This window comes from Panthera leo, chromosome E2, assembly GCF_018350215.1.
Source record: "Panthera leo isolate Ple1 chromosome E2, P.leo_Ple1_pat1.1, whole genome shotgun sequence".
Taxonomy (NCBI): domain Eukaryota; kingdom Metazoa; phylum Chordata; class Mammalia; order Carnivora; family Felidae; genus Panthera; species Panthera leo.
Window position 1 is genome coordinate 11079699 of NC_056693.1, and position 15243 is coordinate 11094941.

Here is a 15243-nt window from a genome sequence, read left to right on the forward strand (position 1 = left end):
CACGCTGCCTTCTGGGAGGTGTAGTCCGTGGCCACTCGGACTCCAATTCCCAGCGGGCTTCGGGGCGGGAACCCGGAAGGGGAGGCTGGAGAGGAGCGAGTGGGGGAAACCCGCGTAGCCGAGAAGAGCTGCGGCGCGGAGAGATGGTGAGAACCCCGAGCGGGGGCTGGGGACGCTGGAAAGCTGGGGCGGAGGTTCGGGGCCGGTGGCGAGAAGGAAGGGGCAGTGGCTAAAGAAGAGGCTGGACGAGGAGAGATCGCTTTGGGGAGGGGTTTGGGAGAAACGGGAGCCGGAGGGAGTAGTAGAAGAATGGGGGCTGGGGAGGGGTCTTGGAGGTGGGGAGGGAGTCGAGCCTTGGGATTGATTGTAAGGGAGCTCCGAGCTGGGGAAGGGAGTCCCGAGTTGGAGAAGGGGCTGGGCGTCCCGGCAGAGGCCCTGAAGGGAGCAATTTCGAGGGGGAGTAGCCTGGGGGATGCGGAGAGGCATGGGAGTCAGGGCTAGATGAATGAGGGGGTCTGTAGGCTCCGAGGGAGAAGCCAGCTGTGGCTGCGGTGGGTTGGGGCCTCTAGATCGGACTGGGGGCAGGAGGGCAAGCTGAGGTGGTGGAAGGAGAGAAATCAATGGTAGAGTGATGTGTTGGTTAGGCTACCGTACTGGGAATGGGTGGAGAGCATGAGATTAGGCGCCTGAATGTAACGATAGTTTGCCTAGACCAGCCAGAGACTCCCAAGAAACTGGACAGTCACAGAACTAGGATAAGACGGCCAGAAAGGGCCACAGAGAGAACCTTTTGCACTCGCGTTTCTCCAGTGGGATCTCGAAAAGTGTAGTGGTCGATGTGTACTGGCAGTCCAGCCTTCAGATCTCATTCGGTCCCTCCTTGGTGACCTGAACAAGTCTCCCGTCTCTGAAACTTGGTGCCCTTATCTGAGTTGTGGGAACAACTTGCCACTGAGAAGAGGGAGGGCCTCTTAAGATTGTTACCCTCTCTTGTAATAAGTCCCCAGTCTCGGAGCTGTTGGTGGGAGGTTCCCCACCCCAGGAATGTGACTGGGTCACAGGTGCTGATGGATTCCCTCCTTATCAGTCCAACCCCGGAGGCAGTTTCTCAAAACCTGGCACTGCTCTGGGCATATCCCGGCTAAGAAGCATGCCATGCCCAGGCTCTCCTCAGTGGATTACAGCTGACATTTATGGTTTAGGAAGTGCCTGGCCCTTTTCTTAGCTCTTGGTGCATATTAACTCATTTAATTCTGGCAACACCCCTAAGGTGTAGGTGCTGTTGTTATTTCCATTCTACAGAGAGGAAGCAGAGGCACAGAGAACTTAAGCCACTTTCCTAATGTCATCCAGCATTAAATCGTAGGCTCAGGATTCCAAGCTAGGCATACTGGCACAGAATCTGCTTTCACCACTGCAATTCAGTCCCTTTGCCTTGTACTGAAACGCCAAGAGTAGGGCAGAGACTCGAGAACAGAGGCAGTCTTCAGTTTGAACTGTGATTCTGTCATTTGCTGTGTGACCTTGGGCAAGTCTTCTCCTTAACTTCTCCTTAACTATGAAATGGGATCGGTAACCCTAGGAAGGTTAGAGGATCCAGGGAGGTCAGCACGTAAAGTTCTTGGAGTAAGTGCTCAATACACATGAGTTAGCATTTTTTGAGCGGGAGCGGGAAACAGACTTGAGAGAGAAAGTGGAAGACAGCGACCAGTGAGGGAGACATCAGCCAGTCTGCCTCCTTTTCGTTCTCTCACAGATTGCCCCCATATCTCACCCTTCTGGTGTCCCACCCACTACCCCTAGGCTCCCATGTCCAAGGGCGACTCCCCAAGGGGGGTTGCTCAGAGACTCAATCTGTCCCCATTCCCATCGCCAGCCAAATATAAATAATTCACTTCCCAATGCCCAGCCTGGCCCAGCTCCAGGCATTTCAGTGAATAGGAAATATTTCCAACAACTGTGTTTTCTTACCCCAACCTTTGGGTCATTCCAGCCTCCCTGGGCAGTTAGGTAACTTTGTAATTCATCTTGAAACAGTTTGGTTCATTTGTTGTGAGGCTTCCTGAGTTTATCAGGTAAGTTTTCTGACTCTGATGGGAAAGTTTATGGTTAAAAGCACTCGCCTCAGATACACCGGGGTACAAATCCCTTCCTCTGCGCTGTGTGTCCTTGGCCAAGTTGCATTCCCACTCTGGCCCTCGAGTTTTCTTGTGTAACCTGGGGCCACATTCCAAGCACAGGGCTCTTGTAAGGAGATGATAAGGTAACATATATAAAACGGTTAGTGAATACGAAGTATGAGGTGTTTTTGTGATTTTTATTCTTTCGGGAAAGAAACTATCGAGCATATGCTTTGGAACCAGAACGCTCAGATTTGAATCCCGGCCCCATCACACGCTAGCTGTGTGACTTTAGGCAAGTCACTTAACCCCTCTGGACCTCGGTTTCCTCTTCCAGAAAATGGGGGTTCCTTCCTTGAGTAGTTCACAGTGTTGATAGAGCACCTACTATGTGTAGACTGACACCTTGCCCCTGGGGAGCTTGCTGTTGTCACAGCGCTGGTGACATTCGTGCTCATTTTTCGGGTTTGGGATTTCTCTTACTGATTCATTTGCAGCCCCTCATGCTAGCTTTGCCTGCTTGTGCTTGCTTTCAGGGGTCTTTAACCCTTTGTCTTCAGCTCTCAGTGTGTTATCTGAAAACTTATTGGTTTGGGAGTAAAGCGTGCCAGCCTCTCACTTGTCCCTGTGCCTGTATGTCACATCTGGGTCCCCTGGGGTATGGTGACACTTTGCTCCCCCTTTCCTTTATTTGTCCGTCTTGGGAAATGTGCCTGCTTTCCAAGTCATTTTGCCTTTTCTTAAAATCTTAAATGTGTTTTTCAGCCTGTGCCTGTCCGAAGCTTACTCATACAATGATATTTTTACCATTTCTTTTCTTTTCTTTTTTTTTTAAAGTAGGCTTCATGCCCAGCATGGAGCCCAATGCGGGGCTTGAACTCACGGTCCTATGATCAACACCTGAGCTCAACACCTGAGCTGGGGCGCCTGGGTGGCTCAGTCGGTTAAGCATCGGACTTCAGGTCAAGATCTCGCGGTCTGTGAGTTCGAGCCCCATGTCAGGCTCTGTGCTGACAGCTCGGAGCCGGGAGCCTGCTTCAGATTCTGTGTCTCCCTCTCCCTCTGCCCCTCCCCCGCCTCAAAAATAAAATAAACACTAAAAAAAAAAAAATTAAAGACCTGAGCTGAGATCATGAATTGGAAGCTTAACTGACTGAGCCACCCAGGTGCCCCTATTTTTACCAGTTCTAATGGTATATTTCTAGTAGCTCTGGTAATGCTGTATTATTCCTAAAAGTACAAGTTTTCCTGGCTTGTCACCTGCTCCATGATTCCATCCTAACCCCTCGATTAAGATCATAACCCTCACTATGGGGCTCCTGGGTGGCTCAGTTAGTTAAGCATCTGACTCTTGATTTTGACTCTTGATTTTGGCTCGGGTCATGATCTCATAGTTTGTGAGATCTGACGGCACAGAGCCTGCTTGGGATTCTCTCCCTCCTCCTCTCTCTGCCCCTCCCCGGCTCACGTTCTCTCCCCTCCTCTCTCTCTCAAAAATAAATAAACTTAACAACAACAAAAAAAGATCATAATTTCCACTTCCACTCCCAGTCCTCCTACTCGCCGTATTTGTTTCCCCATAGCGCTTGCCACCTTGGAACTTAACTTACTCTATTTTTACTGTTACTGCCTCCAATTAGTATGTGAGCCCCAGGAAGGCGAGGATTTTTATCTCTTTTTCCCTGCATATCCCCAGTGCCCAGAACAAGCGGCTGGCACACAGTACCTGCTCTGTAAATATCTGTTTCATTAATAGGGGAGACCCAGTACATGACAGGAACAAAGGAATGTCCATATTTTGGTTACTGTGAGGGACTAGGGTCAGTTTCACTTCAGAGTTATTAAATAAAGAGGGATGAAGTCTTTGGTTCAGCCAGTGATTTCCAAACTGTTAGGCAGTCTCACGTTCTCTTAATAATCTCAGAGCCTGGGGGCGCCTGGGTGGCTCCGTGGGTTAAGTGTCTGACTTCGGTGAAGTGTCTTGACTTTCGCTCAGGTCATCATCCCGTGGTTTGGTTCCTGAGTTCGAGCCCTGCACTGGGCTCTGTGCTGACAGCTCAGAGCCTGGAGCCTGGCTCCCTCTGTCTCTGCCCCTCCCCCACTTGTTCTCTCTCTCTCTCTCTCTCTCTCTCTCTCTCTCTGTCTCTGTCTCTCTGTCTCTCTGTCTCTCTGTCTCTCTCTCTCTCTCAAAAATAAACAAACATAAAAAAAAATAATAATCCCAGGGGCATCTGGGTGGCTCAGTCGGTTAAGTGTCTGACTTTGGCTCAGGTCATGACCTCACCATTCATGAGTTCCAGCCCCGCATCAGGCTCTGTGCTGATGGCTCAGATCCTGGAGCCTGCTTCGGATTCTGCCTGTGTGTCTCTCTCTCTGCCCCTCCCTGCTCATGCTCTGACTCTCTGTCTCTCAAAAAATAAATAAACATTGAAAAAAAATTTTTAACATTCAATAAACAATTGAAAAAATTCAATAAATTCAATTCAATTCAATAAACATTGAAAAAAATAATAATCCCAGAGCCTGAACACTGATCCTCTCCTTGGTGCCTAGCTGACACTGAGCACTGTACCAAGGTTGATCTCAGTGAATCATCAATCAGCCCGTGGGTGGGTATTGTTATTATCTGCATTTTACAGTGGAGGAAACTGAGGCACCGAGGGTTAAGCACCCTGCCTATGGGCACATAGGGAAAAGTGGGAAAGCTGGGGTGTCTGCAGGCCCTGCCTGGATTCTTTCTGCATCTTGAATCTCTAGATCCTGAGGATTTGGATGATTCCTGTCACTAGGGAGCTGTTGGGAAGGAAAATTTGAGAGGGAGACAGAGACCAGCAGACCCTGAGGCCAAAAAGCCGAGAAAGGGGCCTGGATGAATCAAGATTGTGGACCGAATGGTGGCAGGAGTGGGGGTGGAGAGGGTGGGGGATAGAAGCAGCAGGACCAGGAACAGAGCTCTGGTAAGAAGCCACCGATTCCTGCGGGACGGTGGACCAGTGCATTCCCTGAGCACCTGCTCTGTGCCCAGCCCTGTGCTGCCGTGACCCTGACAGCCCTATCCCTGGGATGGAGGCGCCCCGAGGGCGGGGGTTGGTGGGGACATCACCGTGAGTCAGAGTGAGGGGGGCCAGGCATCCACTTTTTATTGCCTTTCTCCTTTCTTTGCTTTATTCTGCTGTAGTTGACATTGTTTCCAACTTCTTAAGATGTGCACTTAGCTTGTTAATTGTTAGCCTTCCTCCTTTCTTTGTGCATTGATGGGAACGGGTTCTCCCTAGACCTCCTGCACCGCACTGTCCTCCCAGGCTGTCCCTTTACCTTCATGTGGGGATTCCTTTTGCCTCTCTTCCGGGGCTACACTTAGTTCTTTGATCTGATAGCTCCCTTTTTCTTCGTTCACTGTTTTCATATCGGAGAAGCAAATCCTCCGGTAGCTTCCTGAGAAGGGTTCCCGGACAGGTATTTTTGTTTTTGCAGACTTGCGCCTCTCACAGAAAGGTTTTCAGCAGGGGAGTGATGTGGTCTGATTTCTGTTTGGAGCAGTCTCTCTGGCTACCATGGAAAGGATAGAGCCAGGAGAGCTAAACTAGGCCAGTTGAGCCAAGTGCGGAGGCTGGAGCAGCTGTGCCTTCGAGGAGAGGTCCCAGCCTTCCAGAAACCCACAGGGTGGAGGGGAGATGGGCCCTCACCCAGGTCATTGTCATTCCGCAGTGACAGGTGACAGATGCTGCCAGAGGAGGCCTCAGGAGGAAGAGATCCCGAATAGCTTGGGAGGGCACTCCCGAATAACTCCTGGAGGAGGTGCTGGGGGCAGGCTTTCCCCACGGGGGCTTGTCTGGAACCAGCCAGCTTTTCCCAAGAGGTCCCCAGTAGCCCGAGGGAAGACGGGCAGCATGGCAGGGTTAGGAGTTTGTTCCAACAAATATGCATCGCATACCTCTGCTGTGTTAGGGCATTGCCTCTCCAACTTAAACGTGCATACGAATCCCCGAGAGACTTTGTCAAAGGGCACATTCCGACTCAGCAGGTGTAGAGCAGAGCCCGAGACTATGAGACTACGTTCCCTTTTTTTTTTTTTTACATTTTTTATTGTATTTACTTATTCTTTTAAGTTTATTTATTTTGAGAGAGAGAGAGCAGGGGAGGGGAAGAGAGAGAGGGAGAGAGAGAGAGACTCCCAAGCAGGCTCGTCACTGTCAGCACAGAGCTCGACCTGGGGCTCTAACTCACAAACTGTAAGATCATGACCTGAGCCAAAATCAAGAGTCAGAGGCTTAAAGCTTAACCGACTGAACCACTCGGGTGCCCCAAGACTACATTCCTAACACACTCCCAGGGACCACTGTTCCAGGGAGAACGGTCTGAGTCGCCAAGTGCTTGGTGCTGTCCTAAAAGCTGGGGATCTAGCAGTGAAATAAAGTGGACGAAACCACCAGTCCTGGGGGAGCTTGCGTTTTAGTGAGGGGAGACCGACAAACTTTATAGACAAAGTTTATGGTATATTAGATAGTGATATGTGCTAAGGGAAAAAGCAAATCGGGGGCCCCTGGGTGGCTCCGTCGGTGGAGCATCCGACTCTTGATTTCAGCTCAGGCCATGATCGCAGGATCATGAGATCGAGCCCCCCCATGGGGCTCTGTACTGAGCTTGGAGTCTGCTTAGGATTCTCAGTCCCTCTCCCTTTGCCCCTCTCCCCTGCTTACATGCGCTCGCGCTCTCTTCTCTCTCTCTCTCTCTCTCTCTCAAAAAAAAAAAAAAAAAAAAAAAATCGGGAAGGGAAAGGAGAATGTATGTGGCTGTTGCTGGGGGGACTGCAGGTTTTGAGGACTGAGTAACTTGATCCACACAAACTGCTGCTCGGTGAATAAAGCCGCTGGTACTTCGTGAACTCCTGCCACAAAGCTGTGTCTGAGGGCAATTACTTCGCCCTTCTGTGCCTCCACTTCCTTGAAATGAGGTCAGAAATGGCGAGGTGATGTGAGAATGAAGTGACTTAATATCCGTAAAACGCTCCGAGCCAAGCCTGGCAACCAGCGAGTGCTCGAGGGCGAACCGCCGTCGTGATCGTCATTTTCTCTCCTGACACATTCATGTGGGTCACGACTGTTTATTTGGACGTCTGCCCCCTTTCTCATGAGCTCCTCGTGGTGAGCTCAGTGTCATCTCTGTGGCCCCGGCGCCCAACTCCAAGCCAGCACACGGGAGGGCCTCTGAATGTCAGCTAGGGGATTCTCGAACTGTTGGGATCTTTCCACCACGGGTGTGGATGGTGTGGTTCAGTTCCTTACTAATTTCATCAGCCCAGCCCGTCTCTTCGGGGGAGATGCTTTGCGGTTTCCCACCACAATTGTGGAGTGGGAGCGGGGGAGGGGCAGAGAGGGAGAGAGAATCGCAAGCAGGCTCCCTGCCGTGGGACTTGAACCCATAAACCACGAGATCACGAGATCACGACCTGAGCCGAAATCAGGAGTCCATTGCTTCACCGACTGAGCCACCCAGGGGCCCCGCCGGTTTTTTTTAAACGGTATTGGCACTCTTCTGCTTGTCTCTTGGTTCATAATTTGTCTGGTCTTTTTCCTTTTTTTTTTTTTTTTTTTTTTTAACTTTCAGCCTTCTGGGTCACGATGTCTTACAGTATTGGACCTTCATGGAGCATTCTCTGAAAGCTGACCTCGTGTAGGGCCATGTGGAGGGTTCAGTGTGTGGGAAGTTAGAAAATTCTGCCCCAGTGACCTCGGACACAGACAGAAGCTGGCTGTGAAACAGAGTCTACACTGCCAGGCCTCGTAAAGTTTCAGACAGGGAGCTGCAGGGGCGGTCCAGCCATTCAGTCTCACGCTGGGCAGTGCTGCTGGGGACACCAGAACGACCATGACTGCTCTGGCCCCTCTGGGTTCACTGTCCAGCAGAAGAGACAAATCCATCTGTAGAGACAGTGGTGACTCAGCATGGGCAGGGCTGGGACTCGTCAGAGATCCTTCTCTGGGCAGGTGGGAGGTTTCCCCGGAAGGGAGCTCAGGCAAACCCTCCCTGTTTCGGTTACATTTGAGCAAAGCAAATGGATTAAAGAACTGAGCCACGTGGAGATCCGGAGGGAAAGCATTCCAGTTAGTGGGAAGAACCAGTGCAAAGACCGTGGAAGGGAAGAGTTTGGTGACTTTGAGGCGCCCGAGGGGGGGGAGCGCAGAGGGGGAGTGTGACCCAGGCTGGGAGATTCGCTTCTTCGAGAGAGGAATGGCTAGTACCCCAGAGAATATACAGCAAAGCAATGGGGCACAGCGTTCTAGAATCAGATTCCCTGGATTCCTATCCCTGCTCCCACTCGCACCAGTTCTGCGTAGGCCACCTGTCTGGCTTCTGTTTCTTTATTCTTACGTTGGAGAGGATAATAGTTTCTACTGAGGGTCAGACAGGGTTGCAAGTACTCAAACCACTCTCTGTGCCAGATCTGGTGCCCTCCGGGGTCCACTGGGGGTGTGGAGGAGTGAGGAGGGATGAGGTTGGACTTGTAGGGTACCGGGGCTTTCTCCCAAGGGCACCGGGGAGTCATTCATGGTAGGTTTTGTACAGGGTAGTGACAGGGTCAGGTCTGTGCTTGAAGACCCTTCTGGCTGTGATGTGCAGGATTGGTGGGAGCAGGCACGGCTGGGGCAGGGTGGTGGAAGGACAGACAGGTGACACTTGGACAGATGGCTGCAGTGGAGTCACTTTGGATAGCTCTTCAATCAGCCTGGCTTTGTAAGGATCTAGGTGAGCCCTGTTCAATAGAAATAATAATGCGAGCCGTATGTGTAATTTAAAATCTTCTAGTAGCCACATTTTTTAAAAAGTCAAAAGAAAGAGATGAAGTTAATTTTAAGTAATTTATTTAAATTATGTCCTAAGTATTATCATTTTAACAGGTAACTAATATTTAAAAAGCATTGTTGAAGTATTTAATATTCTTAACTTGTACTAAGTCTGAGTCAGATTTGGGGCGCCTGGCTGGAAAGGCTGAATGGAGAGGTCCATTTGGACACACAGCTTGAGCCTTCAATGCCAAGCCCAGAGCCTTAGACTCATGGCCGAGGTGGGGAAGGCGGGTGGGGAGGCATCGCAGAGTTCTGCCATTTGTTTTTCAAGGATGATGTGATCCCGCTGCCCAGTTTCCCCCACTGGAAATCTCGGTCTCCAGGGTTCCCAACCAAACCTGGGCACTCAGATCTTTCTGCCCGGTTCCTTCTGCCCTCAATCCTGAAGCTGCCCGGCCCTTTAAATCTCAACTGTCAATCGGGGCTCCTGTTTAGAGGGAAAGCCGTGTAATGTACCTATCCCTGAATACCATGGCCTCTGTCCTGGCCTTGATCCTACGTTTTAGCAAGAAGTTGGGAATTGTTCTACGCTCTCTTACACTCCGCTGTTTCCACACCCCCTTCACCTCTCGCCTACTCCTCCCTCTTTCGAAGTTGGGCCCCTTCGCCAAGCCATTCCTTATATGGGCATCGCCCCGAACGGCAGCCGCTCATTGGCTGGGGGCGTCACGCGCGCGTCTGTCAACAAAGGGGCGGAGAGAAAGTAGTCGCGCGCCACCACGCGACGTCCGGAGAGCAGGAGTGAGGGGGCGGGCCCTCTTCTCTGGCGCGCGCATGCGTATGTGCTGCCTCCCTCTCCCGCCGCAGGGGGGCGGGGCTCGAGGGTGAGGGCCCTTTGGGGGCGTGTCTAGGTTTCGGGGGTCGTCCGAATGGGGGGGCAGTTCAAAATTTGGGGCTCCCTTCGCAGTTAATCGTTATCTGGGGGCTTGAGAAAGTGCGTGGGTGTGGGGGATACTTGGGGTTCCCTTGAGCTTAGGGGGAGCCTTGGGGTTTGGGTTTGGGTTCTTTCGTAATGTGGAACTTTCGGTTGTATTGTAGGGGTCTCCTTTGCGGTTTGAGATGTCTGGTGGGTTTGCGATTTGAGGAGCTCACGGAGAGACTTAGGAACAAAATAAAGAATCCAGGCGTACCGATGCTGGAGCCAGAATGCCTGGGCTTTCGCCGCTTCAACTTCTTCCTACCTGTCTGACCCTCGATTTGGGGTTAAACCTTTCTGTGTCTCATCTGGACACAGGAACTAATTAATACGCTAACCTGCTTCATCGGGACCGAGGAGGATTAGCAGGAATTGTTAGAACAGTATCTAATAAGCTCCAGCGAACACGCAATAAGCACGTGTCATTTGTGAGGATTCTTTGGGAGCATTTGGGGGTTTGGGGGACTTTGAAAAATATAAGGTTTGGGATTAGTCTTATGTGTTAGGGAGCTTTTATGTTTTAGGTTTTTTTTTTTTTTTTTCTCAGTCGAAGGGCTTGTGTGGAATTAGGAAATACATATAGAGGTTTAGAAAGTATTTGAAGGGGAGTATAGGATTTCAGGAGACTCCTCTTTTTGGGGTATCTGTGAGGTTGGGAAATCACTGTGAATGTCGGAGTCCTTGGTAGACATGGGATTTGGGAGGGGTTCCTTGAGATTGGAGCCTTCTGTGCTGGAGGGGATATTTATAGGTTTAGGAATTTAAATTAGGTTTTGAGAGAGTCTGGATATTTGGGGGAAGGCATATATTCCGAAGATAAGGGTAGGGTCTGAAGGGAGGATTTTAGAGGGTAGCCAAGTTGTAGAGTGATCTGTAGAGCATCTATAGAAAATGGCTTTTGCTATGTTTGTGTGTCTATTCCTGAGCATTTGGATGTATTGATGAACGGCAGACTTCGTCCTCTATAGGTTTTAGGGGTTGTATGGTGATTCTTGTTAGAAACAAAGAACTGGGATTTCAGCAGGGGTTGTAAGTATTTGAGGGGAAGGTGGGATCATGGATTATGAGGGATAAGTATTTTTAGGCTTAGGACTCTCTTTGTGACTGGTGTCTGTGGGTGTTTGGAGGCTGTCTGAATTTTGAATGCTGTCCACAGGACCATGAAATGATGGAATTTTTAGTGGTGTCTGTGGAATTGCCTGAATTTAGAATTCAGGACCCCTGGAATAGTCTGTAGTGCAGGGGTCAGCTGGCTTTTTCTATAAAGGGCCAGATAATGAGTATTTTAGACTTTGCAAGGCCGTATGCCCTCTGTTGCAACTATTCTGCCATTGTAGTATGCAAGCAGCCATAAATAGATGAGCATGTTTCAGTAAAACTTTATTTGCAGAGACAGGCAATGGGCTGTAGTTTGCTGATCCCTGGTCTATGGGGACGTGGGAGGTTGGAGGTTTGGGGAGGTTGGAGGTTTGGAGAGTATTTTGGTTTCAAGATGCCTGGAGGGAGATGGGCCCAGGGAATGATTGAGACGGAGGGATGTGCTGCCTGGTGGTCCCGCAGTGCGAAGCGATCACGTCAGACTCAGTGGCAGAATTGTCTCCAGAGTAGGTCATGCACAAAGTCGTTGCAAAATAAAACGGTCGTCATTAAGAGAGCCCTGAATTGAAAAGTCCCGAAACCAAGTTTGAGGGCCTGGTGTTACGCTAAGTAAACCCTTCCCCACTCAGTTGACCTGTGTCCACCAGAGCAGGCCTTCTTATCCCGGAGGTCTGTGGCTGTGCCTAACGGAATTAATCACCTGCACGGTCTTGTGCGAGTGTGTGCGTTCTTTCTGGGCGAGGACACACAGCTTTGAGGGTGTCTCAGGGAGCCCCACGATTTGAACAAAGTGAAGAGCCGATTTCTTAAGGGCCTGGCTGGCTGTGACCTTGGATTTTCTCCCCCTGCCCAGCCTACCTCATTCCTTCCTCCGTGGGCTCAAGTAGCCGTAGCTGTGGGTAGGGCTGGGAATTCTTGTCTTTTGAGGAACTGGCTGTTGGGTGAGCAAGGAGACAAAGGAGGACCTGTCAGTTGCTACTTTCACTAGAGTCCAGGGTTATGGTAGCAGGAGGCCTCCGGATCGTGAGTGAGGGCAGTCGGGCCACGGAGTATGACCTGCACGGTTGCGACAGGCTGCCGGCTCTGGTTACCTTCTGGGTGTTTAAAGACCGGCTCTCATCCCCTCTGCAGCCCTCCCTTTGCTCACCTGTGCAGCGGGGCAGGAGTAGAGTTCTCAGTGGTCTAAGTTGGTCTGTCCCCTCAGAAGAGGTTGAGGCCGGGGTGGTAGGAGGAGGGCAAGCTATTCCCCCAGCTCCCCAACCTCCTCTTCCCTGTCTCCAGGTGGCCTGCGGAGCCTCCCCTGACCATCCGGGCAGGTCCTGAAATGCGGTGAACCCCGGCCTGTCTGCTACCGTTTCCCAGGATGGACCGCAGCGGCCTCCTGCCCTTCCAGCTCTGGTGCCCCCGGCCCTTTGGCACCTACTCCCAGAACCAGCCGCGCCCGCCTGCCGCGGCCCTCAAGCCATCAGCCTGCCCGGAGCCGGGCAGCGGGGCCGAGCCAGACCACGGGCCTGCCCACTCAGAGAACACCCCGCCCGCCTTGGCCACGGAGGCCCCTGCCTCCCAGCCTGCCCCGCTCCTCTCCGCAGCAGCTGCTGGCGATGAGGGGCGAGTCCTGCTGGACACGTGGTACGTGATCAAGCCCGGGAATACAAAGGAGAAGGTGGCCTTCTTTGTGGCCCACCAGTGTGGGGGGGGCAGCCGGGCCAGCTCCATGAAGGTCAAGGGGCACTGGGGCAGTGACAGCTCCAAGGCCAAGCGGAGGAGGCGCTGTCTTGAGCCTACTAAGGCTCCACCGGACCCAGGGGGCCGAGAGGGGCCCCCTGCCGCTGAAGGGGCCCCAGCCTCAGCTGGTGAGGATGTAGACCTGCTCTCTGTGGCCGAGATGGTGGCCCTGGTGGAACAGCGGGCCGCCCTGGCCCTGCAGAACTACCCACGCCCCGGCACCCCGGCGCCTGTGGTCTTCGTGTCGGCTGAGCAGGGTGGGCCTGCCAAAGGGCTGGGGTCCGAGCGGAGGTCTGGTGGCGGGGACTGCAGCCGCGTAGCTGAGGCAGTGGCCCACTTTGAGGCCCAGCGGGACAGCCCTCCAGCCAAAGGCCTCCGCAAAGAGGAGCGGCCTGGGCCCGGCCCAGGGGAGGTGCGCATCGCCTTTCGCATCTCCAACGGCCGAGAGCCCCGGGCGCCCGACGGCAGCTTGCCCAACGGGAGCAGCGGCCGGCCCGGTTGTGCCTACCCCGGCAGCCCAGGCCCCGGGGCCCGAGCCAAGGACAAGATCACCTGTGACCTGTACCAGCTCATCAGCCCCTCTCGGGATGCCCTGCCCAGCAATGTGGAGTTCCTTCTGGCTCGGGCGGATGAAGCCAGCGAGGGGGAGAGCCCGGTCCCTGCCAGGCCTGAGGACACTCCCCCGGCGCCCCCTCCGCCCCCTGCCCGGGACTGCGGCGCGTCAGGCTTCCACGTGGACGTGGTAGTGACGGGTGTGGTGGACGAGTGCATCTTCTTTGGCAAGGATGGCACCAAGAATGTGAAAGAGGAGACGGTGTGCCTGACGGTCAGCCCCGAGGAGCCGCCCCCACCGGGCCAGCTCTTCTTCCTCCAGTCCCGGGGTCCGGACGGGCCCCCCGAGCCGCCCCCAGCCGACTCCCCCACCACCGCGCCAGGCCCGGACGACGCCGAGGGGACAGCGGACACCTCCCTGTGCCGCCTGTATCGGCACGTGTCGCACGACTTCCTGGAGATCCGCTTCAAGATCCAGCGGCTGCTGGAGCCGCGGCAGTACATGCTGCTGCTGCCCGAGCACGTGCTGGTGAAGATCTTCAGCTTCCTGCCCACGCGGGCCCTGGCGGCCCTCAAGTGCACCTGCCACCACTTCAAGGGCATCATTGAGGCGTTCGGTGTGCGGGCCACAGACTCGCGCTGGAGCCGCGACCCCCTGTATCGCGATGACCCTTGCAAGCAGTGCCGCAAGAGATACGAGAAGGGTGACGTGTCGCTCTGCCGCTGGCACCCGAAGCCCTACCACCACGACCTGCCTTACGGACGTTCCTACTGGATGTGCTGCCGCCGAGCGGACCGCGAGACGCCTGGCTGCCGCCTGGGTCTGCACGATAACAACTGGGTGCTGCCCTGCAACGGGCCGGGCGGGGGCCGGGCCGGCCGGGAGGAAGGGAGGTGAAGCCGGGGGAGGGGTGGGGGGAGAGCCCACCGTGCCCACCCCTCCCCCTGCCCCCTGGGAGCCCAGGGCCAGGACTGGGTCACCCTCCAGGCGGTGTCGATCCCCTTCCAGAACCGAGATGGGGTTCAGGGGGATGATTGAGAAGGCACTCCGATCGACCGACCCCTATTGGTTTTCTACTCTTCAGACCCAGGGCCCGTGGACCCCTCGAGCAGGGTGGTTTTTATCAGCATCTCAATTTCTTCTCCGTTCAGCCCCAACACCCTCCTTGCCACTCTACACCCCAGGGACCCACCAGCAGGGAGCAGACGGCAGCTAATTTTGGTACTACTTAAGGGTTCCCCCATTCTGGCCCCCTTGTGCTGCACCCCCCGCCCCCATCCCATGCCAGCCAGTTCTTTGTCTCTGGAGCTGTGTTCTCCCAAGAGGCTGCAGCATGCAAAGCCAGTATCTCTCCTGACCTGCCACACCAGGGTTCACCCACCTCCTCTTTAGGAATTGGGGGCCATCAGATCACAGATCAGATGTGGCACTTTTCATGGCAACCTGCCATTTCTAGATGTTTTCCCCATTAAAACAATAAAAAAAAAATCACTGTTTTCTTCTTAACCTAAAGCTACCAGTCTCTTCGCTTCCCCTAAAGAAGAGAAAATAAAGCTGAAATATAAAAATTCCCATCTCCCATTATTTAAACTATTGCCATCGCTTCTCTACCCCCCCCCCCCAAAAAAAAAAAAAAGCTGTGAAGCCCTTTGCCTCGCTCTTGACAGCGTGGGGGGCCGGTGGGCAGGGACTGTGGGTTTGAATTTCCGGATTGTTTTTCCTTCCATTCTGGGTACTTGTTCAGGCATTGGGGTCTCTCCAGCCTCAGCCACGTGAGTTTCTTTAGAATCCTTTGGTCACCTGAGACCTTGATTTTTCAGGCAGTTTGGCCTGGGGTATTTTCATTTGTTCTGTTTGGGGTTTTTTGTGTTTTTTTTTTTTGGTTTTGGATTTTCATCCTTGTGGTTCTGGAAGCTTCTGGTGTGTGGCGTCTGACCAGTTTTGAATTGGTCCTTTCTATAAAATCAATATTTATAAGGCTGG

The 15243-nt window shown here is 53.1% G+C and overlaps 1 protein-coding gene across 4 annotated transcripts; it reads left to right on the forward strand.

Moving 5' to 3' along the window:
* The first annotated feature begins 57 nt into the window (after nt 1-57).
* FBXO46 (F-box protein 46) lies at nt 58-15243 on the forward strand. 4 transcript variants are annotated; one of them, XM_042919507.1, is made up of 2 exons: nt 58-146; nt 12264-15243. In XM_042919507.1, exon 2 carries the CDS (start codon nt 12346-12348, stop codon nt 14155-14157), a length of 1812 nt encoding a protein of 603 aa, XP_042775441.1. In that variant the 5' UTR covers nt 58-146; nt 12264-12345; the 3' UTR covers nt 14158-15243. The 4 variants fall into 4 exon arrangements, with proteins under 4 accessions (XP_042775441.1, XP_042775442.1, XP_042775444.1 ...); XM_042919508.1 differs by lacking the exon at nt 58-146 and adding an exon at nt 9128-9792; XM_042919510.1 differs by lacking the exon at nt 58-146 and adding an exon at nt 9128-9746.